Raw genomic sequence first — 27,223 nt, 5'->3', positions numbered from 1 at the left:
CCTTTTTTGCATAAATGACTGTACAACCTAAGGCAGGAACTTTTATGTATTCAATGCCTGAGTCTATGCAAGGCCACACTAATTACAATGACTATTTGAAATTTTATTGAAGGCAGTTCTCCTCTACCAGACAGTTGGAATAAGTCAGATACTTTCATTAGAAATGGTTCAAAGTCAGGTTTGGTTTTTTTTTATTTCATAAGAAGTCCTGCTGCTTCAAAAAGGAATTTTTTTGTCTGACTTAAACTTGGGAATTCTAAAAAAATAAAATAAACAATTTTTTAAAAAACCCTTTATTTTAACTGCAGTTTCTCACTATTGAATAACAGCTGGTTTTAGTATTTTTAAAAAATGTTTAATGCACTATTTAGCTTCTGTCATAACATTTTAGTAATGGTATTAGATACTTTTGTTACTATGTATTGAGGGCTATTACAGAAAAATAATGTGAAATTATTCTATAATGAAAAAGAAAAGAGACAGCAATTTTAAAATGAATGTACATATTTTGAAAAAAAATTATATGTAGTTATTTGTGTTAAAGCTTATATGGGTTTCTAACATAATTTAATTGAAGGCAGCACTTTTGCTAAAAACATTTCAATAATAAAAGCTCCTGCTGGCTCTGCTCACCTTGTAATATCCCTTATGTAACAGAAATGAGAGAAGAAAAACTACAAGCTGGTTTTGTTAACTGTTTGCTGCTGCCCATGAGAGCCAGCCTCCATGCTGTGGCTGTAATTTGTAGTGAACCTGGTGAAAACCCTTGCTGTTGTGCATCCGACTGGGGGAGCTGGTGGGATCTGGAATGCTGCTGTTCAGATATCCAGATCACTCCACTTGGTGCTGCCAAAGCCCAGGTATGGATTTTAGGACTAGAGAAAGTAGCAGTAGATACCAGTAGTTGTAATGTTCTGTTAGGTCTTCTCTAGTTTGCGAGGGTTGCAACTGCCCCACAATATCCCTCCGTGTGTGGTTATTCAAACCTTACAGTGGTGGATAACTATTTTATTTTGGGATTAGCTTATGATAAAATGTTTGACCTATCTCCTCCTTTCCCCCAAATCACTGTAGTGTTAAAAAAAAAAAAAAAATCTTCATGTGGCATAATTTGTGCTTTTGAAATCAGTGGGAGGTGGAGCTATGAGTCAATCTATACAGCTCTTCTTCCCTGCCTCAGTTGGTTGGAAAATAGCGTGGACCAGGAGCACCTGCCAGCTGAGACGCAGACAGACTGGACCATTATAGTGTTTCCTTTTATGAAACAGAGATACCAATGGGATCGTCAGCCTATTCACCTTTGGTAAGAGAAAAGCAGTGGTGGGGCAGGAGGATCTGTTTGGCTATCTTGGTTGAGATTCATTAAAAGCAAATGCTTGGGCAATTTTGATCCTTAAGTGTCTGCAGTGGGAAGATTTATTAGTAAGAGCAGCAGATAGCCTTGGCGTGATGGAGACGTATCCTGTCATGAGGAGGAGAAATGGTAGGGCCCCTATAGCTATGGTGAATCTGAGTAGAAACTGAAAACTAGGAATTGTTGACTGCTGGGTTTCATCACTGGTCCCTCTCTTGGCTCCTTGTCCCCAGGATTGGTTCATCCAAGCAAACCCACACAGGAAGATTGGAATCAGGAGGAGGAACCATGAAAAACTGCAGAGTGCTGAAGACGAGGTACTGTATAGAGGGCAGCTTCTGGGTTGCAGAGAGAGGGCTGTGGGGTATGAGTAATGGCCATGCTACCTGTAGTCTTCCATCAGCCTTTCCCATCTCTCCCTAAGCTTAACTGTTATTATGAGAGGTGATATTTTTTAACGGTTAGTTAAGGGAATATTTGTTTGTTCTGTGAGTGCGCTCTCTGGAGTGGAAAACATTCACTATGACTTGGGGGTTGGGAAGGTGAGGAAGGTGACAAACTTGTGGTTTAGATGGTGGTCAAGGAACTGGAAGAGCTGGATTTTAGTCTTGATTTTACTGTGACCTCACTATATGACGGTAGTCATACCTCATAACAACCAAGGCTCAGTCTTCAAATAGTTTTTCCTTCCCTTAATGGAGACAGATCAGCAGATAAAGTGAATTATTCAGTGTCTGCCACTTAAAATAATTCTGAATGCTAATTTTTATGAAACTGAAGTGGAAAAAAGGTGTTGGAAGGTACTGAACGTGGTACATACTGGATATGTAGCAAATTATTCCCTTTTCTGACTAATGGCTGGTTTAAATGATATTAGATGATAGCTTAAAAAATAATAAGAAATTGTAAAACATGGTAGTTTTTTTTCCCCTAAGTTTTCTGAATGTGTTCCCTAGCTGTATTCAGTGCAGAAGTATGAGGATAAATCTTTGCTAGATCTGGGAGAACAGCAAACTCACTATGTTAGCACTATGGAATAATAATTGGTTTTGTGTCTATGTATTTTCTTAGTCCTTCAGCTGTCATTCATCATGAATAAGTTTTCTCCAAACTCCTTGATATGGATGCTACTAAAGATGAGGATGAAAAGTTAATCCTCTGTTTTTTGGGATGAAAAGTTGAGCTTTCAGCAGTTCTGATCATCTACTCTTGTCATTCTCTCTAGTTTCAGAAACACTGCTGCCAAGAATTCTGCTGAGGTTGCTGGGTTTCTTCCAAACCTGCTGGTTTTGTTCAAATGACAGTTTCTGAGAGAAAACTGTTGGGTTGGGAATTTTCCAATGGGCTCTATATAGCATCTAGCCTGGTGACTTACTGCTTTTTAGATGGTTAATCTGCTCCTGTCAGGAGACTGGTGTAACAAAACGAGAGGTACACCAGTAGTTTCTAAGGAGACAGTTTCTCAGAAATCATGACGCTTTGAAGGTTTAATTGCTCCTTTCAATTTAATTAATGTAGCTACCGCTTCTGTATGTAGTATTTTACTTCTGATGTTTTCAAGATTGTCTTGTTTTTCCTGTAACAAAGTATAGGGTTGTGTGTAGCTGTGATGAGGAGTGGGAGGGAGAAAACAAAAGATGGAGGGTAGTGCAGCCTTCAAGATAATCCCCTGTAGACCCCTATGCTATGGGATGTCAGTATATTGCTATACCTCAGTGCTTCTCCTTGGTAAATCAATGAGGTCAGCCTAGTGTTTTCCCATGTGAAAATATTTTAAAAATAATTTATTATTGCAAAAATCCTGAATAAGCTGGGGCATTCTGAATCACCTATTTGTGGTTTTGATTTTTTTGTGTGTGTGTATATGTGCATTCATATACAATTACAACTTTTATTCTTGCTTCTTTGGTGTCATTGCATAATCTAACATACTGGCAATTGTAGTCTCATCCTATCAGATATGTAATCCAGGTTGTATTTGCAACTTTCCATTTTCTTACATTGTTTAGAGTTATTGTGATTCATGCTTTCTTTGGTTCTGTTTTTCCTCCAGCTCCTGGTTTATGTACATATATCAGTTTTGCATGTTGTGGTAATGTGGTTTCATTTCAATTAATGTAGACCCTATCTATGGGTGACAGGCCATCTTTACTCAATGTCACACAGAGGAAAAAAAAATTAAAAAATACGGTTTCTTCTGCCTTTGTCATATCAAACTTTTACTGAAATGCTAGAGTTACCTTACAAGGAGCCGGACCTATGTGTGAAATGTAAGAATGCTTACCCCAAGCCTCTGACTTCAGCCTTCCTCTTGCTGGTGTAACTGAAGAGCTCTGGAGTCCCACACTAGTCTGTTCACTTCTAGACCCATTCTCTCCCTCTTTTACTCATTTTTTTCCTTTTAAGGGTCATGTATTTTGGTATGGTGAAGGATGTTGTGATGTTACATATCACACAGCCAGATTTGCTAGTAGCAGTGGTATCCTGAGCATTATAAAAAGGAGGGTATGTGTCCCGTTCTGCCATAACATTACATGGCAGATGAGCAGCCGTTCCTGCCGGAGGAAGGAGGGCATCCCATGGTCTCCTGGCTGGAACACTGGGAAGTGCTGTGCTGTAACCTCTTGCACTCAGCTTGAAATTTGAGGAGCAAACTCTGTGGGTTGAAGGTAGCTGGATTTTACAGGGGCAGCTATGTAATGACTTCTTTTGTGAAAGCTATCTTGTGGTATTTTGCAGTACTCCCTACACTGAAACTTCACCTCCAACACCTAAATCTTAAAAAAAACCCAAACCCTTAATCTTAAACACAACTAGTTAGTAAACAAAGCTGGAATCTGACATTATATCGTATCACCAGAAACAATTTCTTCTCAGAAGTTCTCTCAAATAATTGCAATGAACATATACTCACTGCATTAATATGAGAATGGCCTATGGCTACTTATTTTTCAGGTGTCTTCCTCTTTGCTATGCTATAAGACAGGTGATGTTAGTTGTATCTGAGTTATTTGCTAATAATTAAGGTATTTTTCTCATTGTTTTGCAGCCAGAAGTGCCTCGGTTGTGCTGGCTTACTGTAAAGATTATAAGCATGAGAAATCTCCGCAGAGCAGACCTGTGTAAGTATTAATGATGGCATATTTATAGGTTAGCAAGAAAGTCACTGTCACCTGAATTTAATGCTGCTAGGATTACAGTAGTGTCTCAGTCTTTTTGGCTGAAGAAGTTGTATCTATTTTCATTTGTGCTTAGACTCAATTATAATAATTTAGAAAAGAGTTAACAATAGAAATGAAACAGAATAGAAATTCTGTGTTGGGAAAGAAGTTTTCCTTCCCTTCACTGGTTGCTCTGTGATATTTCTCATTCCCTAATTCTTCAGTGCCCCTTCATCCACATGTTGCCCATTTCCCTTCTGGAAGGGGCACCTTTGTGAAAGATAAAGGAAAAATCAGTAGTTGTGTTGGGTGCTGCTGTGTTTGTCTCTTCATTGCTGTTTCACTGTGAATGACTTATACATTCCAACTAGGACTAGGTAAAAAAAAAATCCCCAAAACTAAATTCTTTTTTTTTTTTTAAAGTGAAGTTGCATATGAATTTGCTTGGAGCCTAGAAAATATTTGAAAATAGAAGTAAGAAATGAGAAGAGGAGCATGTTTCAGTTCCATGCTGTTGAAATTGAATATTTTGGCTTTTGTTAGCAAAGAGTGTTAGCGGTTTAAAATTTTACCTTTGTTTGCAATTGACATAAAATTAGATAGAAAAGTTAAATAACTCTAAATTTAGAATGTTTTTTCTTTGTGTCTAATGAAATATTTAGGACTCCTCAGAGGTAAATATTTTTTCCCATGGCTGGGAAAATGACATAATAAAACAAACACTGCTGTACTAATTATGTACATCTTTTTGTTAATGCAGTGAGCCTAACTGATTGCTACGTGAAGCTGCGGCTGCCAACAGCTTCGTGTCGGAAAGCCCGGACAAGAACTGTACGCAACTGCAGAAACCCTGTCTGGAATGAAACCTTCCACTTCATGATACAAAGTGAAGTAAAGGTAGGAGCCGCATCTGCGACAGGGAGCAGATGCTTTCTGAAGGGGACATCTTCCTCTGCTGCGCGCAGATTCTTTGAGAGCCTTGAGGCTTACATAGAGGCTTGAATGCAGTTATGCTGAGGAATAGGATGGTAATGGAAAGATGTAGAAAGTCTCAGAGACAGCATGAGAGATGCTATTTCCTACCAGAAAGTAAACAAGCCTTGGTATGAATACTCTGGTGGTCTGACTGGTCTCTGTCATCTTCTAAGTACTAGGACCCCAGGAAATGGATGAGGTGTTAATAAACTCTTCAGAGGATTAGTAATATTTTCTTATATGCAGCCTCGAAGGTATTTTTGCTGTATGTTGCCATGAGCTTGTAATATCTGCTTTATACAGTAACAGTTACATTGTTTGTAAATTATGAAAGGTATCACAACTTAATCCTGTTTTTAAAAAAAAGTAAGAATCCCCATCCTTTAATACCAACCACTTCGTCACTAAACAAGCCTATTTTCAAAGCCTAATAGGCTATAAGAAATAAAACCTATGTCTGACTTACAGACTTAAAACTGAATCATGCCCATCCCATGGTTTGAATGAGTGTAAGCTGAAAGGGTTATGGGTCATTTGGAATAAAGTTGAGTGCAAGTGATACAATATCTAGACAGAGGGTCGGTTTGCTATGGCTTAATAGTATTGCATCGTCTTGCAATGCTGTGGGTAACCAGAGCCCTGAGGAAATGCAAGGGAAATCACTGCAATTTAACTTAAAATCTTTTAACAAGATTTAGTGTGCTTTACCTTCCCTTTGTAAAGGGCTAAGGATTTGTTACTTTATGCTGATATGCTGAAATGCTGAAATTTCTAAGGATAGTAATTTTGAATCCATAGACAAAAGATCACGATGATCAGCATGTGTGATCTCTACTCTGTCCTGTGCATATTAGCATCGCGTGTGTCACACTGCCTCTCTTTTGAGCACTTGTTCATTGCCAGATCTGATGATTTACCTCTTCTAGGCTTAGTCCCTGACTTTGCAGTCTGAGCCACTGGGGCTGCGTGGCTGAGCGAAGCTTTACTGCAGCCATCTGAGCGCCACGCTGTTGCAGGAGTCTGTCCTCATTTAACAACGTGGCGGCTGCATGCTGACTCTTGCTAGACTTTCCTTTTGGCCTCGATAGTCCCAGAATATGGCATTTACATCCTTCTCTGCCTCTCTTCTCAGAATATTCTGGAGCTGACAGTCTGCGATGAAGATACTTTCACACCAGATGACCAACTTTTGACTGTTTGCTTTGATGTAGCTAAAATAAGACCTGGAGAAAAAGTTCACCTGAATTTTGAGTTGAATCCAGAGGTGAGAAGGGAAAAGATAAAATACTCTTGAGCAGAATTTTGTCCCAAGTTACTACTGATATTAAACATTAGAATGTTCTTGCACACAAAGACTTTGTGCTTTAATAAGGTCCTTTTAACAAAGTTAAATGCTCGGGATTTAGGAGGGGCCAGAAACAGTCACCTCTCTGTTATGTTGTCATTGCAATTATATGCAAAATGGCTTTCCTATTCAAAATATTTTTAGATTTCAAAAATGTCTTTTGAAAAACAACAAAAAAAAAGAGAGAGTAAGAGTCAAAAATGAAGAAGCTGATAGTTAGAGATCTTGTCACTGTTGTGGGAGACTGATAGAGCAGGGATGGGAACAAACTTGACCCCCTTTTTGGGCAGCTGCCCCAACCCTTTGGCCAGTAGCTCACAGGGGTACCTCCTCTCAGCTTTACCAGGGATTGTGTCCTGTGCTTTCAGGCAATATGCTTGGTAAATGATTATATATTTCCATGAAAATATCTCAGGTTTTTTTCCTCCTTCGGGTAAACAACTACTTTTTTTTTAATTAAAAATTCTCAGTATGTTTGTTTATGATCTTTTGTTACATGATTACAAATTTCTTTTAGGGGGGGCTGGGCCAGCATGGAATGGATAGGGCTTGGTGAATGAGAATCTCCTCAGTATTTTGTTCTTTTCTTCTAGGTCTATGTGTGACTTGGGAGTCTTATTTGCTGCATATTTCTCAAAGAATATTGTGTTTGGCTGTATTAAAGAGGGGATAAAGAGCTGCTTATGAAATGTTTGGTGGATGAAGTTGCTGAGAGGATAGGTGGAGAAATCACACCCATCTTTTAAAAGAGCAAAATATGTACTCAGATTACTTTCCGCAAAATATAGCACCACCTCTGCTTGGAGGCTGTGTAGTAATGAGACTCTGGGGCTTTTCACACCTCTGACAAGGGCTCAAGTTTACAGTTTCTAGGAATTGCATGTGCTCTGTTTATTTCTAAGCCACTGTGTCAGGCTATCAGGAAAACACTCTTGCCCGTTCTATATATTACTCTTACTTTGGAGAGTGTTTATTGGCGACTCTTCCAGAAAGCCAGTCCTTACTAAGTATTTCGTTATATCTGCTCCAGAATAAGCCTCATGTGACAGAGATCATTTGAGGTGTGATTCAAGCCATGAGTTTGCTCTGAGGCATGTGCAGAGTTGGCTTAACCCATTGGCTTAGCAAAGTGGAAGTTGGGGAGATAAGACAGGGTGAGCTGTGTTTCAGGAACGTCTTGGTCAAGGCATCCTTATTCTGATCATGACTCCTACTCAGGTGCCCATGATGTATCACAGGTTATTGTCTGTGCAAGGATTTTTTTAGAAAACTTTTTTAAAAAGTGACTTAGTAATGGAATATGCTGGGCAACCTTAATAATAGGCGGTACTGCCACCTCTAGCCATAATGATTTCCTTCATCTACCAAAGTATCTCAAAAAGGAGGGCTGAGGGGACTGGATGGGGTAATGTCGGAGCATCAGGGTTGCTTCCTGCTGTGCCTCTTGTTCACTGTGTGGTCCAACAAGTCTTTCCATTGCTTTGCTCCAGGTTTTTTACCCACAAAAATGTGAATGGGACTTAATAGAAATATAATTTGTGTGAGTGTGTGTACAACAAAAGAAGCATGGGAACATAAGGCAGACAAAATTAGGCAGGTGTTATGAGCCAGAGTCTCCTGAACATTTTCAGCTGTTCTTTGGACAAAATTGGAACAGACCACCAGTGAGTTTGGATAGTATAGACTGGTCACAATGTGATGCTTGATAAGGTCTGTCTTGCATCTCTGTAAGGTGACTGCTTTCTAAAGTCCATCCCTCAGCCTTCTGTTACAAACTGTTGCAACCACCTTATTTCTTGTGAAACAGAGACTTTGGGAAAAATAAAAACAAGCACTTGCTGCTGGGTTACATGCCACAGATCCAGCTCTCAGAGAAGCCACCTGCGATCTCATTTACTAACATGACCTAGTAAATACAAAAATACTCACTTTTCACCTTTTACTGCAGTGCTGATTTTACCTTGGCAGCTACATTATCAGACTTAGTACGGTTTTCACAGTCTCTGAAGTATGCTGTGTAGCAAGACTGAAGGGATGTTTGGCAGTAAATATTAGCTCTTCTGAATATGAATGAAAAATTTTACTGTAACTTGTCAGAAAGAGATTTCTATCTTCCGATAATTAGTCATTTCCTCCCTGTGGGTGATATGGAAGATCTCTCTGATATATGTTTTTGTGCAGTATTTTCTGGATTGGCTGAGTCCCATACAGACTGATCTAGCAAATGGCTACAGTAAAGTAATACAGTTATTCAGTCCCTCTTGTGTTGTTGATGTGTTACTCTTTTCTTCTGTTGCTATTCCCTGCTCTTATGCTTTCCCCTTCTTCATCTTGATTTGGCCCTTGTGAGCTCTTTCCCTCATTCCTCTTCACAGCTTCAGTCTTCACTCTTCTCTCTTCTTTCCTTCACCCTGGCAATTTTCTTTTTCCAAGTTGGTCTCTTCTCCCAACTTTTTTATGTTTAGTTACTATACTCTGCAAATTCTTTTGTTTTAACCCAGACACCACCTGAGTCCATTTATTCTCAAGTATCTTCTACATAACTCACTTGTTATACATCCTTTTCCTCAATATTCACCCATATCTCATCCTACTAATAAATGAATAATGGGATGTTGACCCCCTATTCCATGATACTTAATCTCCTCTTCCCCGTGGGGGAACAGTTAGTTTGTAAACAGTAGAGCTGTGGAGAGACATGAAAGGAAAGGGTGGCCAAAGAAGGCTTCATCCATTTACATTATGACGCAGAGAGTGTGGGAATAGCAAAACTTTGCAAGGGAGGGTTATACAGAATCATCAGAGCTCTACCAAAGGAAAAAAATTATAGAATCATAGAATCCTAGAATGGTTTGGGTTGGAAGGGACCTTAATGATCATGAAGTTCCAACCTCCCCTGCCATGGGCAGGGACACCCACCACTAGACCAGGTTGCCCAAAGCCCCATCCAACCTGGCCTTGAACACTTCCAGGGAGGGGGCATCCACAGCTTCTCTGGGCATCCTGTTCCAGTGCCTCACCACCCTCACAGGGAAGAATTTCTTCCTAATAGCTAATCTAAATCTACCCTTTTTTAGTTTAAAGCCATTACCCCTTGTCCTATTCCTACTTGCCCTTGTAAGCAATCCCTCTCCAGATTTCCAATTTATTCTTTTTTTCCTTAAATTAAAAATAAATCTTATTTTCAGAAACAAGAAGAACTAGAAGTGGAATTTCTACTGGAAAACATGTGAGTAAAGCCTAAATGTTACATAATTTGTCATCAGAAAACTTCACATTTTAGAGAGTGGTAAGGCAGCACTGGGGAAGTGGCTCCATGTACCTGTGCTCAGATATCCCATCTCAGCAACTTCCCCGTAGTTGCTTTTCTCTCCTGAATCTGGTGAAATTCCTCCTTGAGTGACAGTCTTACTATTTATAGATGAGGGTGGGTGGTTTTTTTGTAATTCAGCCTAAGGAGAGATGATGCTGATCAGGGGAGGTAAGAAAGAGGGAGTGTCCATAGGATCTATGGGACTGTGACCTGGCAACGAGCATGGGACGGAGGTGAAAGAAGTGCCGATGGCACTTGGCAGCTAGAAAAACTGAGCTCAGAGAACTATTTGCATTTAAAAGATTATTGCTCCTATGCCCACCCTTAAATAAGTCTTTTCCTTTTTGCTTTTCAGTCCAGGTGTATCTGAAAACATCATTACTAATGGCGTACTAGTGGTAATTGTTTTAATTTTTTTATGCTTATGTTCTTACAATAAGGCAGAACTGAAGGATGTAGTTGGAAGAACTATGCCTTTAGGCATAGCCTTTATTCTTTTTCAGATAAGACACAGGTGTGGTTGTAAGATTTTCAATTTGGTCATGCTTGTAGCACATTCTGTGTTGGGTAAGGCTTGGACCAGTGCTCTGCCACAGTGCCAGTGAGCTGCTCACTGATGAAATGGTAGTAAACACGGTAACTTGGAAATGGAGTGAATCCAGTGTCACTTCAGAGTTTATCACTGAATGTCTATCTTGGAGCCGAAAGGTCTCTTCACCACACCCAATGTACAGTGTGATGGTCCTGTGCTGCTACTGCCTCCTATGAAACACTCTCTTGGGAAGTTTTCAGCTTCATCTGGAAGGTCTTAAAGTACAGGCCCATCTGTTCAGTTGTTCTGCAGAGCTTCTAGGTGTCCTTTCAGCTCACTGTTCCGTAGACAAAAGTTAATGTGGTCTAGATAGGGAGAAAAATTCCTTGTGTTAACTGTTGGGGATTGAATGTAATGTAATGGGCAGATCCCCAGCTGTCTTAGCTGCCTTGACCACAGTATTGCTTGCATGATTTATACAAGCTGAGAATCATTCTCTGCAATTTCTTCATGTTCACAGGACATCATGGCCAAGCCTGGTGTCTCCACAGGACCCCTAGATCCTCAGTGAGGATCCTGAGCTGTTTCTGTGACTGGTGATTTTATTGCTTCTGTCTTTCAGTCTCGTGAAGTTTCCTGTCTGGAAGTACAGGTGGATGAAACAAAAACGAAGAGCCCTTACACAAGTGAGGTTATTGATTTAAATAATGCGTCACTGCTTTTTGTGCTATGGAAGATGTGGCTGAATCTAGATAAATGTGATCCATTTTAGCTGCCTCGGTATCAAGGCTGCTTGGGGATTGAGACATTTCCTGAATTGGCTGCTTGCTAATAGTGAGAATCCTCTGGAGATGGCATGACTGTGTAGCTTAAGGGAAGCTGTGGAGGTGGCTGAGAGACTCAGAAACATCACAGCAATGTGATGGAATGGAAATACCTTTGAGAACAGAAAGTAAAAGAAGGGGGAGACACAACTGTCAGGAGTGGAAAGACTACCGAGGAAACTTGGGGTGTGTGAACACTGCCAGTGGCATCTACTGACTTAACACGTGCTCCTGTTGCTTGGCAATGCTGCACTGGCCTTTTGTTGCTTTTTCAGTCTGGTCCTTGTTCACACTGATTATGGGGGAGGAAAAATGTTGTGGCCCAATTTAATGTTGACTTCACTAAGGCTGAAACTTTACTTGCGGCATTTTTTGTTATTTTTCAGGGCCAGATGCAGTTAATGTTTCTCTGCGGTTTGCTTCTTGTTCTTAGGGCGAGATTTCACGTTCTCGATGAAAGGATCCTATGAAGAAGCCCAGGATGTTTCTATAGGTCCTCACTGCAGCCGGGGAGGCAGTGAAACCACCATGTTCCACTACATCAAGCACAGTCAACCCAGACTGCACATGATGCTGCCAAAGGAGCGTTTTTTCTGTGGTGTATGTTTTGCTTGTAGATGGTGATAATGGCTAAAGTAACTTTTGGGAGAAGCATGATGAATTAGCCCTTCTGTGGTAGATTTGTACCTACGGGTTGTAAATAATTTTCTCCTTATAACAGTATTTTTTCCCCCACTTTAATTCAGCATGGCTCAGCTAGGAGGAAAATGGCTGTGCCTCTACATTCTCTGGACTTGGGAAAGAAAGTGACAGTGAGGAGGGTGAGTAACCTTTGACAGCACTTGGCATTGTTTCAACAAGTGTAAGCTATATCTATGTGATACCTGGTCTGTTACTAATTTTTGTTTTTAAAAATGTACCTGCTGCGTATATGTGTGTTCAGCTCTGCATAAATATAACTGAAAATATAACTGTTATTCAGGGAAAAAAGCAGCATATTCAGAATTACAGGCCTGTCAGTCTCACTTCAGTGCCTGGTAAGATTATGGAGAAAATTACGCTGGGAGTTATCGAAAAACACCTGAAGGACAACACAGTCATTGGTCACAGCCAACATGGGTTCGTGAGAGGAAGGGCCCGTTCAACAAACTTACTGTCCTTTTATGACAAGGTCACCCATCTAGTTGACTAAGGGAAGCCAGTTGATGTAATTTTTTTAGATTTCAGTAAAGCTTTCAATACTGTCTCTCACAGTATCCTTCTGGACAAAATGTCCAGCATACAGTTTGACAAAACATAGTGTGATGGATGAGCAACTGGCTGATAGGTCAGGCCCAGAGAGTTATGGTAAGCGGGGTTACATCAGGCTGGCAGCCAGTCACTAGTGGGGTTCCCCAGGGCTCAATTTTAGGGCCAGTTCTTTTTAATGTTTTCATAAATGACTTAGATGTAGGCCTAGAAGGTGTGAGCAAGTTTGTGGATGACACCAAATTCGGAGGAGCTGTTGATTCCGTTGAGGGTGGAGTGGCCTTGCAGAGAGATCTGGACAGATTGGAGAACTGGGCAATCACCAACCGCATGAAGTTTAACAAGGGCAAGTGCCAGATTCTGCACCTGGGAAGGGGCAACCCTGGCTATACATACAGACTAGGCAATGAGATGCTGGAGACCAGCCATGCTGAAAGGGAGTTGGGGGGTCTTGGTTGACAGCAAGTTGAACATGAGTCAACAGTGTGCCCAAGCTGCCAGGAAGGCCAACCGTATCCTGGGGTGCATCAAGCACGGCATTGCTAGCCGGTCTAGGGAAGTGATTGTTCCGCTCTACACTGCACTGGTGCAGCCTCACCTCAAGTACTGCGTGCAGTTTTGGGCACCACCGTACAAAAAGGACATAAAACTATTGGAGAGTGTCCAAAAGAGGGCAGCAAAGATGGTGCAGGGTCTAGAGGGGAAGACATATGAGGAGAGGCTGAAGTCCCTTGGTTTGTTCAGCCTAGAGAAGAGGAGACTGAGGGGAGACCTCATTGTGGCCTACAACTTCCTCACGAGGGGGAGCGAGGGGGCAGGCGCTGATCTCCTCCCTCTGGTGACCAGTGATAGAACCGACGGAACAGCATGAAGCTGCGACGGGGGAGGTTTAGGTTGGATATGAGGAAAAGGTGGTTCACTGAGAGGGTGGTCGGGCACTGGAACAGGCTCCCCAGGGAAGTGGTCACAGCACCAAGCTTGACTGAGTTCAAGAAGCGTCTGGACAATGCTCTCGGTCATATGCTCTGATTCGGCTGGTCCTGTGTGGAGCCAGGAGTTGGACTCGATCCTTATGGGTCCCTTCCAACTCAGGATACTCTATGATTCTAATTGCTGATAGCTTTAAAAGTATTTTAAAAGCAGGATCCTAGTGATGATTGTGTGCAGAATGCCTGAGAAGAGACCAAAGATTTATCACCAGACAATATATCTTAATAATTGCTAATACTGTAAAACTTGCTTTTACAAACATTCAATTCTATTTAAAATTTATGATGTTTTCATTCTTGATTCTCAGGGTGAATCTTATGAGGTGTCTGTGAAAGAAGAAGATGGGTAAGTAATTTCTTCTGAATGATTACTTAAGCTATCTCCTATTCTTGCATAGTGTCATCTTCAGATGAAAGGAAGCTACAGCTTAAACTAGTTCATTTTGAAACCAGGAATAAAGGTTGTAATTGGCTAAAGATGACTAAAATATGAGGAAAGATTAATAAAATCATATATGCTTTTAATTTTGTTGGTAAGAGTTCAGCATAGAATAGGTGGTAGGTAGTCATGGGGTATAACCAGTCACAATGTTTTTCCTAATGTTGCTTCCTACTTTTGATACTGAAGAGTCCCTCTGTCTTGTAACCTTTATCTATAACACGTACACGTTTGTGTGACACATTTATAACACAGTTATGCATTTACCAGTCCTCTGGTAAATGATACAAGCAGACAGTAATTAATTTATTGATTGGCTTGCAGTGATTTTCCGAAGGGCAACATTGCCCCCTACTGATCAGTTAGCCACAATGCAAGCACTAATTGCAGACAGGATAAATTAGAGGTTTTTACTGACTATTAATTACGAGTCACAGAAGGGACAAAATAATGTTTTGGCTGAAAAATCCCTGAAACAGTAGCTCTGTGAAAATAGAAGTTATCGAATTAATGACGCACATGACGTTCATAATTGTGTACAGATGTACAGGGATACACTTAAGAGACATCTTCTAAGTCAAATATTTACAACACAAGTAGATGTAATAAGCCTACTATGGTATTAGGGTCATTTTGCCTAAAACATGTGAAGTTTAAGTAACTGCTTAGAGCCCTTCTGTTTTTCAGGAAACACATACATAGCAAGAGAACGTGAAGAGGTGTCCAAATTTCAGAGCTCAATGTGAAAGTTTGAATTCAGTTATGTTCCTTGTTTTTCATCAGCAGAGAATTTGACTCATTTAACTTCCTCGTGATTGTGTGAAATAGTTCAGGATATGATTCTGGTCTAAAATCTCCACAGGAAGGCAGAAATACAGGGCCTGTGATATCCATATACCTGCTTTCATTTGCATAGGGGAACCTTCATGTGCCTGGAAATAGCCTTTCTTTAAACTGGCTTATTGTTGTTGCTGGTTTTGCTTGATGTCTCAAGCAGTAGTTCTAGAAATGGCTTACAGGTAACATGTCTTGCTCTGTTCTTATGCTCTAGTTGCAAGAATTTAGATTTGCGGTTGGGGTTTGATCTATGCACAGAGGAGCAGGATTTCATCTGTAAAAGGAAGAAGGTGGTTGCTGCTGCTCTGAAAAATGTTCTTCAGCTAGATGAAGACCTGCAGGAGGATGAGGTATGTGGGACAGCATCTTGGGAACTTTGAACAAGGTGGATGTGATGTACTTGGATGACTTAGGCATATAGCTCTTCCACATCTTCTAAACTAAAATGTATAGGCCAGATTGTCACTTGCACCTAAGACCATATCCAAGACTTTTTGGCAGAGGATGAAAGAGGAACTGTCAGGAGGTCAATTACAGCTCCGTTATTCTCTGCTAACCTCCATCCTCACTCAGGGGCACCCAAAGGACTTATTTATTGAGAGGAACACGTGCAGAATGAAGCATGATGAAATTTGGTTGCTTGGACTGAGACCATTTCTCCTCAGTTTGGCACCTGTCCCCTTCTCTGCTGCTACACAAGGCTCAAGGAGGAAGGCTGTGACTCTCCCTTAAAACACTGGTGCAGCAGCATCTGTCTTGTGTGTTTTTCAGTGTGTTACCTCTTGATTTCTCCTCTCCTGGGGATCCCTGGACTCAGAGGTAGCTACTCTGTTGTTGCAGGACAATAATCTGTTATGGGGCTGTGGTGCTTGGAGCAGGAGTCAGAGAGACACTCTTCTGCAACTGAGAGAACGTGGCTGTGTGGGATTTCCTCCGCTGCTCTGTTCGGCTCCCAGCACACCCATCCCTTGCTGCTGTGTGCAGGACAGTATTTGTCAACCAAGTCAAAGTGCTCATGAACTTAAATAACACATAGAGTAGGACTTGTTATTATTAAATGAGAATAAAGGGTTATTGAGTCACATTAATTTAAAAAAAAACAAAAAACAAAACCCCCAATGTAGATGGTAAAATGCACTAAAGACAAGATATGAGGTAATGGCAAGATATGTTCCTAAAACTGAATAAATATGTCTCCATTTTCATTAAGAGCTACCTATGGGGCAAAGGGAGGATGGCTAACAGAATTGTTGTATCCCTGAGGAAAGTAAGACCAAATTGCATATAGCATTAATGTCAGGGAAGGGGGAGGTAATCTGAGTAACAATGGAGGTGTTAAAATAAACCTGTAAAGCTTGGCACCATCTGTCTGGAAAATAGCGAATGTTGTATATAAACTCAGAGGAAGAAAAAATTAAGAAGAAAGAAAAAAAAAGTAGGCAGCTTTTGCTCTGTCCCTCTGACCTCAGTTTTACTCAGGATTTTAAAATGTAAAGAGTCTTTTCTGGATTTTTTTCAAATCTGAAAATAGATTATGCCATACAAGAGCCATGCTTACAGCTTCTGACTTACCAAAGCATTGCTGATCGGGAAGATGCTTTCAGCATATGCTAAGTCCCACCAAAGTTTACACAACTCAAACACACACCTAAGTGCTGCCATGAAGAAGGTGAATTGAGTCCAAACCTACCTGAATCAGGGTGTTGCTGTGACTTTTTCTGCATGTCCATCACTTCTCTATTTCATCTGGCAATGAAAAACTCTGTGCCTTTGTGTGTTGAGCAGGTGCCAGTGGTGGCAGTCGTGACCACAGCAGGGGGAGTGCGGTCCATGACGGCTATGTTTGGCAGTCTTCTGGCTCTCCAGGAGTTAGGTGTTTTGGACTGTGTCTCATACATCAGTGGTTTATCTGCCACAACATGGTAAGGAGAGTTGGGCTTGTGCTTGCTGTTTGTGTTAGGAGAGTGATAACCTGGTGAAGCATATTGCCTTGCTGATGAATTTTACTCAGCATGATGCTAGTTGGGACTTGGCTGCCTTTTGGTGCTCACCCATTTCATGGGACTGCACAGTGCTGTAGCCTTTATTTCTGCTAGCTACAAGAAGCAAATTGAGTTCTCCTGGGGGCTGGTCTTATTTCTGTCGTAAACTCAGTGCCTGGTGCAGAGAATGGGTGGGAAATGTGGTTATTTTTTGACAAAAATATCTGCACGACTCGGCTCTATTTCTTGTTTCCCAGTTACCTGGCAGAAAAGATTCTTATGTTAAGATGGGGGGGTAGAGGTGTCTCAGTGTTTCAGTTTAAATGAGAAGTGGTTATTTACGGCTATCAACAAGGGACTGAATAGGGTTTGGTAGGCCAAAAAGGTGGCGTTTTCTTACATTTTTGTAAGAAATGAGTATTGCTTCCTGGGGGAGAAGTAAACCTTTTGATTGCAAGTGCAGACAAATCAGATGTTAGTCATGAGTCAGAGAAGACACTGCAGATGTGCAAGAGAAGCAATGCAGCTGGAGTCCTGGGGACTTGAATCTCAGAAAGGACACAGACCTGATTCCCCAAGTGTGCTTGAAAGCCCTTCCTTTCCCTTCCTTTGTGTATCTCTTGGGTTATCTGCTTGCATGTAACACTTCAGAAATCCTCTTGTAATATTTGTCTGGCTAAACTCTTATGCGGATCTGAAAAGGAGAATTTAAAGGAAAAGCCCTGAGAAACAGTGTGTCATGCACACAATGTTGACTTCCTTGCATGACTAGCAGGGGTCTAGGGCTTTAAAATGTTTTGCCTCTGGAGGGCTGCTCTAAAGAGGCATGAGACAGAACTAGAACAAGTGGGGTGGGGATGAGAAGGGGTGACTGGAATCTGCCCCAGCTCTGGGAACTAAAATCTCAAGCAGACTGTCCCTGTGTGTGACCAAGAGTCTGAGGTGACCCACCTGCTGCATGCCCAAGGAGGGGAACTCTCGCACTTGTTGAGGTCAATGTTTTCTGCTAAACTCCTGCTTAATGTCTCGCGTGGTGTCTGAAACGGCCGAGGGAGCTGGCCTTGGGCAGAAGCTGCGGCTTGAACCTGGACAATCAAAGGTTAATTCTAGTAAAAGCTTGTGTTAAGTTATGCGTGTTCCTTTTCTTCTCTTTTAATTCTGAGAAGAAACAAGCTAGGATGATTTTGAATATATCCCTGCAGGAAAAATGTCATTGTATAGTCTAAATTCTGCCTGAGCTTTGAACTGCTCTTTCAAGGTAAAAGTTGGAGGACAAGAGCCCCGTGTATCCTGAAACAAAATGCTTATGTGTGGTATAAGCCCATGAATTGTCATGTACCCAGTGCTGAACCACAGTATATTTCTTTTACCAGGACCATGGCAAAGTTATATGAAGATGCAAATTGGTCACAGAAGGATCTCAGAGGACCAGTTGGTGATATCAGGAAACATGTGATCAAGAGCAAGCTGCACTGTTTCTCATTGGATCATGTGAAATACTATGAAAAGGAGCTTTGTGAAAGAAAGCAAGAGGGGCATAAGCTGTCCTTTACAGATTTATGGGGACTCTTCATTGACTGTATGCTACATCATCAGGTATTATACATCCATACCTTATTCCCAAGGATTTCTAACTTTTCATGTCTAAAGTTCTAGATTGTTATAGGAAAGGCTCTCAAAACTTCTGAGGGTGTCTGTCTGGCTTTTTAGAAGAAATATAATACAGTAAGCCTAAAATGTAAACATCTAGGGGAAATGTCTGAGCATGTAAAAAGTCAAGGTGTTAATGAAACTGATTTTCCATCTTTAAGATCAAATGAGCATTCTAGTAATATACAGAGGAGAGATGGCTCTGACTGAGCTAAGTTCAGGCAGTCCAATATATACCTATACCAGCAAACAAAGCTGTATTGATTGAAATGGGCCCTGGTTGACTTTTACTTGTAGCACTTCCAAGGTAGCTAAATATCTTTATCTTTCATTAAAGCAAGTCATATCCTAGTCACTGTGCAGACAAGTTTCTCACACTTTTGCTCTATCCCCCATTCCAAAACTCCTGGAAGCATCAGTGATAATCCTTTGGCAAAGGTTAATGACAGGTAACCCATGAACACATTTGTGTGGTCAAACTGTAGTACACAGAACAATCTGCTGAGGTTTAGGAGACGTTTCATTGATAGTCCATGCTTAGATACCATATTAAGTCCATGCATCATGTTTGTCTTTTACCATGGCTTCTGTTCTTTATAAATAGGGAAGTACTCACAAACTCTCTGATCAGCAACTGGCAGTAAATCAGGGGCAGAATCCACTGCCCATATACCTGTCCCTCAATGTCAAGGATGACTTTAGCACTCTGGATTTTAAAGGTAATGATTATTATACACACTTCTATAAATCTAAGGAGTTTCCTTTTAGTGCTGTGTGAATGCCAAAAACATTTACTGTAAATCCAAGCTAATAAATCTTTTAAATAATTTTTTCCCCCTGTTTTCATATCTGGTTTCTGGCTTGGATGAAAAACATGTGTCCTAATGCTCTGGTAGGGAGATACCCGTGAGGGGTGGAGATGCCTTATGCTGGCAGCCTTGAGAGCCATGACTGCTGCTCTTTCTCTCTCTCATCCCCATCTACTCCTTACAGCCTCTTTCAGCTGCTGGGGTTCCTGCCCAGGCAGCAGTAGTCCACGAGAGCTGTGAAGAGCTGTGGAAGGAGGGAAGGAAGGAAGGAGAAGCAAAGATGTGTGTGTGGGGTGAGAGCGGGAGGCAGCTCCCAGCAGCCAGAGAGGGATCTGAAGAGGGGCAGCGCTCTGTGCCCTCATCAGTGATGATCACTATTTGCATGGCCCAAACAAAGCAAGACTTTCAATCCCAATTTTTGCTTCCTCGTACAGAAATGGACCTGACCACAAGCTGAAGGGATTTTCACAGTGTTAGTGGAGGAGGTCAATTTAGCTTTTGCATTCACTAATCTAACATACAATACATCAAAGGGCACCTGTTTGTTTCAAAACATGGTGGTTTGAACTGTCTGTCACCAACATGCTGAAGCTTCAGGCCTTGTTCTTCCAGCTTCTGAGTCTTCAAGCTGTTATTGCAGATACCTGAACACATGTAAAAATAAGTCCTTCTTGATGCCTTATTTACAGAGTGGGTGGAGTTCACACCTTATGAGGTGGGTTTCCTGAAATATGGGGCCTTTGTTCGTTCAGAGGATTTTGGGAGTGAGTTCTTCATGGGTCATCTGATGAAGAAGATCCCAGAGTCCCGCGTCTGCTTCTTGGAAGGTGATTTACTATCTCAGAAAAACATCACCTTTATAACCATGTAGTTTTCTACACAGACTTGGTATCTAGTAGCTACTGATCTGCAAGTAACAATACTAGTACACCAGATTACATTATCTGATATAATTTAAATCTCAAATGAACCAGCCAAAAGTGATAAAAGAGGAAGCAAATTCTTGGAGATATGCAATTAATTTGCTGAACTACTTAGGTTAGACCAAAACAGAACATACATATTAGAAGTGATCTTTTGAAGTATTTAAAATCACAGTCTTTTATAAACAGCTGAGTTTCTGAAATGACTTATTCATAAACCAGACATTATGTGGGATGGCATGGCATTTGATATTCATACTAAAATTCATAATATTTCATAAGTAAACCAGTGCTAATTTAACCACAGAGACTGAATCCAAGTAGGTTGCCATAGCTGTGCTCTAAAAATTCAAGTAATTAAGTATGGCTTTTTTTTTAAACTTTCAAGGCACATGGAGTAATATATTTTCCCAGAATTTTATGGATGCTCTCTACCTGTCGGGTCATTCAGAGGACTTCTGGCACAGATGGACCCGAGGCACTGAGCATGACATTGGTTAGTTATTCGGATTACTTTTCACTTGCGTCTGCATTGTCTTCACACCTCTCTGAAATGTGAAACCTGATATTTGGTAAAGGGTTTGGTTTTGTCTCCTGTTGCTGGGTTAGGGGACACCAAGCCTTTGGGAATGAAGGAAAAACAGGAGAGAAACAGTTGTGCTGGAAAACAGGAAAAGACATGGTGCTGCTTACTGTGCAACAACCTTGGGGAATTTTGTTAGTCACGAGAGGGTTACCATGACCCCTTTGGGGAGGGAGAGGCCAGACGAGGAACAACAAGGTGATGCTGTGACACTGAAACCCACCTCTGCCCAGAAAAGTCTGCATGTCGGTGCATGTGCTGCATCACAGATGGGGCCATGATGGTTTGGCTGCCCAGCCCCTCTTTCTTTGTTATTATTAGTGTCAGAGAAACACTCTAAACAAATGCACACATATACCGTCTTCTCATTCTTCCTACAGAGGAACATCCTGCTCTGCCCAAGAAGCCTCATGAACAAACAACTTCATTATCCATTCCCAAAGGTTGCCTTTCCAATACTCTTCGAGAAATGATGACTGGACGGCCGGTGGTTTCAACTTACCATAATTTCCTCAAGGGCTTGCAGCTACATAACCAGTATTTACAGAATGAGAGCTTTTGCATGTGGAAAGGTAATAGTAAATTGTTTTAGATGCATTTTCAAAGGTCATTTGAGTGCTGATATTTGCGGAGGACAAATATTTGATAAGTTTTAGCATAAAGGCAAATTTTGATTAATATTATTTGATTAGTATGTCTGTGGAATTGATTTTGCTGAGCCCCAGATAATTTACCACTGACTGGTCTTGTTTCTGTCTTGGAGGAATCACAGCAGGCTTGCTTGAATTCTGTTCTTCCTAGGAAAAGCTGCAAAAGAATGACTTGCAGCTTCCACTGAAGCTAAATAACCACAAATTTACATCAATTGAAAAAGCAGCTTGATGTATTGCTTTGAAATGAAGCTGAGTCACAGAACTGCTCCCTCTTACTGATCTCAGAGTTGAGCTATAGATGCTAAAATTGTGTCAAAGACAAATACTTAACTGCGGGCTTTGTGTCAAAGCCTAATATTTGTGGGATGTCTTTTCTTTCTTTCTTTGTTATGCTGATTTGGAAAAAAAAAATGGACTTGCTCCTGCAGTAATTAATTTAATATAAATTTTTGACTTTCAGACACAGTGCTTGATTCTTCTCCCAACCAGCTGATTGAAATGGGTGACTACCTCAAGCTGGTAGATACAGCTTTTTTCATCAATACCAGCTGCCCACCCATTCTGAGGCCAGAGAGGAAAGTGGATGTCATTTTGCATTTAAATTACAGCGGAGGATCACAGACTCTGGTGATGTTTTGAAGTAGTCATTCTTTATCTGTATGACTCCAGCAGCTGAATTATCACATTTCTCTTTTTTCTTTTTTTTTTTTTTTTTTTTTCCAGAAAATGGTCTGGTTTTTTATTAAGTTAAATAATCATATCAGTGATACTATTCAACACTGTGGTCATAACGTTACTTTATCAGGGCTATTTTCAGTAGCTTTCTGGGATACACACATGGACACAGACACATAGAAAATTATCTGTTCTGTGCATCTTTGCAGATTTGTTATTGTGGTACCAAGTTCCTCAATAGTTGAATAACTTTTACAATGTGTTTAGTTAATATGTAATTTTGCTATTTTTTGATGAAAATTTGGAGTTTTTCCTTTTATGTTTGACTCTTGGTGTTCGCATAAGTTTCAGTCAGATTTTTGTTTTGCTGTGTTTGAGGAAACAAGGGGTATATATGATTGAAATTAATGTAATTTATTTGTAAGAGGACACAAACATATTGATTGTTAGATGCATTGAATGCAAATACACAAGAACCTGTGATCTGAGATACCATTTGTAATCAAAATTTCCTGATCCAAAAATCCTCTACTGTGCAACTAAATCATAAAAAACATCTGAATTTCATATAAATTTCAGAAAACAGTAATCTTCCTTTAAAAATGTACAGTGCTAGCAAATCAACCAAATTTCTATTATCCAGAGTCTATTAAAATCAAGAGGATATGCTTGCTCCAGTGCATAGTTAGCCTTATTTGTAAACATATAAATCAATCACAGACTGTCCAGTGCAACAAAATACCAGTTATGGTGCTTGGTAGCCTTATTTCAACCTGTCTTTATGTTGCAACTTTTCTCTTTGTCGAACCAGCCACTGGACCTGTTTTCAGAGTACTGTTTGGAACATGGGATCCCATTCCCTGGCACAGAGCTGAGCCAGGAAGACAGGGAACACCTGAAGGAGTGCTACGTGTTTGAGGACAGCTTAGAGGCACCAATCTTGGCCTATTTCCCGCTGGTGTGTGATACCTTCCAAAAATACAAGGCACCGAGTAAGTTAATGGCATTAATCAATCTTTTTTTTTTTTTGAGGCTGTCACATCCAGTTTATTCATTGAATTTGTTCCTCTTCTAAAACAAGAGACTGGCAAAGCTTCTGAGTTAGCTAAGTTACCGTGTTCCCAGTCCTGTTGTGGTAGATAACAGTGTTGGTCAACTAATCAGGAGTTGAACTGAAGAGTTTCAACATTAAAAGCATGAATAACTGTAGCTTGAGGCAAACCCATTTATCTGGCATCTGGGACAGTTTGTGTTCCTTTGGTAATAAAGGACAGGCGGCAGCTCCTAAATTATATCCACTGGTAGCTAATACTGTCACTTAACGGTCTTGTAATGAGATAATATGTCTACTTTGTTAACAAAGCTAGAATCCTCTTGTTACTTCGCTTAAATGAAAAAAAAAAAAAAAATTGAGACTAGAAAGTGCTGAAAACATATAATGAAGCAAAGGATTTGCCAGGGTAACAAGCTGCTTTGATATCGGTCATTTTTGAAAAGTTGCCACATAATTTTCTTTAGTTCAGCAATAGTGTAAATAGTGTTTTGTTTGTTTTACCAGAAAAAGCTACTTGGCAAATTCTGTTCCAGTTTACCAATACTTTTGCATGCATCAATTCCCATTTTCTTGTTGCTAATTTAGTATGATCCAGGAAACTTTCCTCAAAAACTGAACAAAAATCCATGTACCAGCTTATTGGAAAAGACCTCGTGTAGTTCATCTTATTTGTCCTGCTGCAGGTGCTTAAAATCTCAGCCACCTCAGAGGGAGAATTCCCAATCCAGGAGCTTCCTGGTGTCATTTTCTACCAGTTGGTACATAAGGAGTTGTCATCTCAGTACCTAATGGTTAAAAATACAAAATTCCAAATCTGCAAAAGTGAAATATTCTGATGGAAAACTTTAATGTAGAGGAATGCATTTTGCATGGAAAAGTTGTTCTGCCACTCAATTCTGGATCAGCTGTGACCGTAGTCAAGCAGTGAAATATTGGATTTTATTAGTGCAGCATACGTTGTATGTATACAGCAATTAAATCTTGAACCATTTTCCTGAGAGCATTTGTTTCTTGTGATTGTTACTGTGTATTTTGCATTACTGAGTCTTCCACCTCAGTAACATTGCTGTGTTGAACTTTTACTATGTTCTTACTTCAGATGTGGAGCGCAGTCCCACTGAGATGGAGCAGGGAAGAGTAGATGTGTCCAACTGTGGTGCTCCCTATGGCACTGGTCTGCTTACATATACTGAAGAGAATTTCAACAAGTTGCTGAACCTGTGCAGCTACAACATCCTGAATAATAAACACTGCATTCTTCAGGCTTTGCGAACTGCAGTGGAACGAAAAAAGCTATGTAAAAACCATTCGTCACGTCAGTTGTCTAAATTCTCTTAAAATATATTTTGACAAATCTCATCAGAAGGAGATATATAAATGTTTGGTAATGGACTAATGAGTATTCAGGAAACATGAATCCATACAGAATGAACATCCATCTTAGCTTGTTAAAAAAGAAAATTGGTATTTTATACAGTACTGTGTGTGAGGACTAATGGTCCTGGCATTATAATCATTGGCAAATCACAAATTACTTTTAAAAATTCTCTTTGCCATTTTAGGGAACGGAGAGGCAGTTGTAGAGCTATAGGGTCCTATTTGGATATACAGCCATATAAGAATGAAATTTCAACCTCACAAAAGTCTGTGCCAGATTTGGACGCAAATCTTGATGGTATGTGGTCTTTGAACCTGAGACCAAAGCAAAGATCAGCCAAAGCCTTGCCTTGTTCACAGATTTCTGCTTCTGACAGTAAGGAGTAAACCAGATACTGTAAATGTTTGCACCAGGAAAAGGAAGGCTGATAATTGAAGAATGGAACTGCATGTGATGTCTTCTATTTTCTCAGTATCCATCTGTTAGGCAGAAGTCTAACCTTCAGTGAATTTACCTGCTTGGCTGTCAACACACTGAGTCTATATTTTAGGTGGACTACCCCAACAACATATATCACAGCCTGATTTTTCTGTCAACTGTCTGATAAAAATCACTTGACTGCATCCATTTTTGCTGAACTTCTTTCTGAACTACTGCCTGCAAAGTAGATTTTGAAGCTGAGGATAGCAGTTAAGGTTTCAAATCCTACACTTAGTGGATTCGGAAAACCAGTTTTAACAACCTAACCTTTGGCGATAACCCTGTCTTCATTTATTAATCTGCTGTGAACTCAGAGATGTTCATGATGTAAACAAAATTTGCCATATCAACTCCTTTGACTTCTGCAATGTTATGATGGTCAGTGTGTACCTGCTGCTACAGTTTTATTCCCACTGCCATCCAGAACACAGACAGGGGAGTGTTCACAAGATTTTCATACTCATTTTAGATAAATGCTTATTTAAGAAAATGTATTTAACTGGTCATTCTTAGATCTTCTTTTCTCTTGTATATATCAATATACATACACTGTAATAGCTACCATTCAAATACTAAGTACCTATGCATAATCTATTAAAAATAAGTCTTATAGATGCAATCATTGAAGTATTTTTTTAAGTTCTATGGACTCAGCTCAGCTAGTAAGTTGATCTGAGAAAAAATGCTTCTTGATTCACATACTGAGAAATCAAGTATTGATGGAACAAAGCCATTTGTGAGCTTTGCTAATGACCTTTGAGGAAGGATGAAAGAAAAGCTGCCACTTAACAGTGGAAAATGAAAAATAGAAGGAAACTCTGGTTTTAAGAGTGTAGATGACTGGGATGATAGTAGAGGTTTACAAGTCCAAATACTGGTATTTGCAAACACCGAGGTTTATTCAGTAACACAGAATGCAGCACTTTGCTAGTACTGTGTATGTGTCTATATTTTCATCAGTCTTTTCTGTTCCTCTTTGCAGTCATTCATTACACTGGTGTAAGTATAAAAAACCCCAGTGCCTCCATCTGTATGCCGGCATTACCCGGGAGTGTGGCATCTTGTGTCTCCCTCTCATGTGCCATGGTCAGAAGGCTCTGTCATCCAGTCTTAGAGATCTCTGCTTATTAAGCAGGAGCTAACATCATACTTTGTTACCTCTAAGACCGTCCTTTTTCTGTGCATCAGATCAGTTAACAGGAGATAATGCTAGCAGGTGTCTCCTGTCAAGCTTTGCTGCAATATGAATCAAACCAATAAAGTCTCCCTTCATAAGAGGAAAGTGTTGGCAGTAACCTTTGCATCTCCTTTTCACGAGTCTGAGGTGGTCAAGCCCAACAACACTTTTCTTTTTCAACTCTGCCCTCTTAACCAGAAAGCCACTTTTCCACTCTCTTTTCTTGTCCTTGGTTTAGATAATTTGATGTTATGTCTCACCAGTAAGATGGCAATAGTTTTCTGTAAGCAAAGAAGAAAAGGAAGATGTCGCTCTGACAGCTCAGTTTTATTCATAAGTTTATTTTTAAACAATAATGAAATGGGGGTTTAAAAACTTGATTAAATTTTTTTGCTAAGTATCTTTTAAGTATTTTAAAAATGAATCTTGAAAATCTTTACAGCTCCAGGAAGATGTAAGAGCGGCAGTGCAGTTTGTATCTGGTGTATTCACCGACTGGTTTTTGGTGGTTGCAACACTTGGCACTGGGTCTTCAGCTTTACTCACCCAAGGTGTGGTGGTGATGTGTGGTTTTGGCAGCAGATCCAGAAAATTAGGATGGCTTAGAATGAGTTTAGGAAAGGGAGTCCACTTTAAGAAATCTGGGCCTGTTGAGCAAGCCACTGAAAAACCTTAGGCTGCTCAAATTGCCTAGCTTAGCAGCTCGATATTTTGACTGGAAGGAAAGTCAGACAAACGCTGGTGTTCGAGTTGGGACCTGGCTCACTGCACGAGGCTAACTCTTTCCCTGGGCTCGCCAAGCTCGCTGGTCTTACCTTGGTGGCTTGTGAGTTTTCTCCACA

The 27,223-nt window shown here is 40.4% G+C and overlaps 1 protein-coding gene across 1 annotated transcript; it reads left to right on the top strand.

Annotated features, from left to right (window-relative positions):
• Positions 1-735: 735 nt before the first annotated feature.
• On the top strand, positions 736-25,540 carry LOC129206819 (cytosolic phospholipase A2 epsilon-like). Its single transcript, XM_054826759.1, has 22 exons — positions 736-860; positions 1,181-1,303; positions 1,588-1,671; positions 4,404-4,476; positions 5,276-5,412; positions 6,623-6,754; positions 10,024-10,064; positions 10,504-10,546; positions 11,303-11,366; positions 11,938-12,104; positions 12,251-12,325; positions 14,050-14,087; positions 15,232-15,367; positions 16,803-16,939; positions 18,373-18,595; positions 19,254-19,368; positions 20,148-20,285; positions 20,770-20,877; positions 21,345-21,536; positions 22,078-22,244; positions 23,104-23,284; positions 24,446-25,540. The coding sequence occupies exons 2-22, from the start codon at positions 1,277-1,279 to the stop codon at positions 24,682-24,684; spliced, it is 2,517 nt and encodes an 838-aa protein (XP_054682734.1). The 5' UTR covers positions 736-860; positions 1,181-1,276; the 3' UTR covers positions 24,685-25,540.
• Positions 25,541-27,223: the final 1,683 nt, after the last annotated feature.

The sequence above is a fragment of the Grus americana genome, chromosome 5 (genome assembly GCF_028858705.1).
Source record: "Grus americana isolate bGruAme1 chromosome 5, bGruAme1.mat, whole genome shotgun sequence".
Classification (NCBI taxonomy): Eukaryota; Metazoa; Chordata; class Aves; order Gruiformes; family Gruidae; genus Grus; species Grus americana.
The sequence above is the reverse complement of the archived record's forward strand: the minus strand, read 5'-3'. Positions and strand labels throughout refer to the sequence as shown.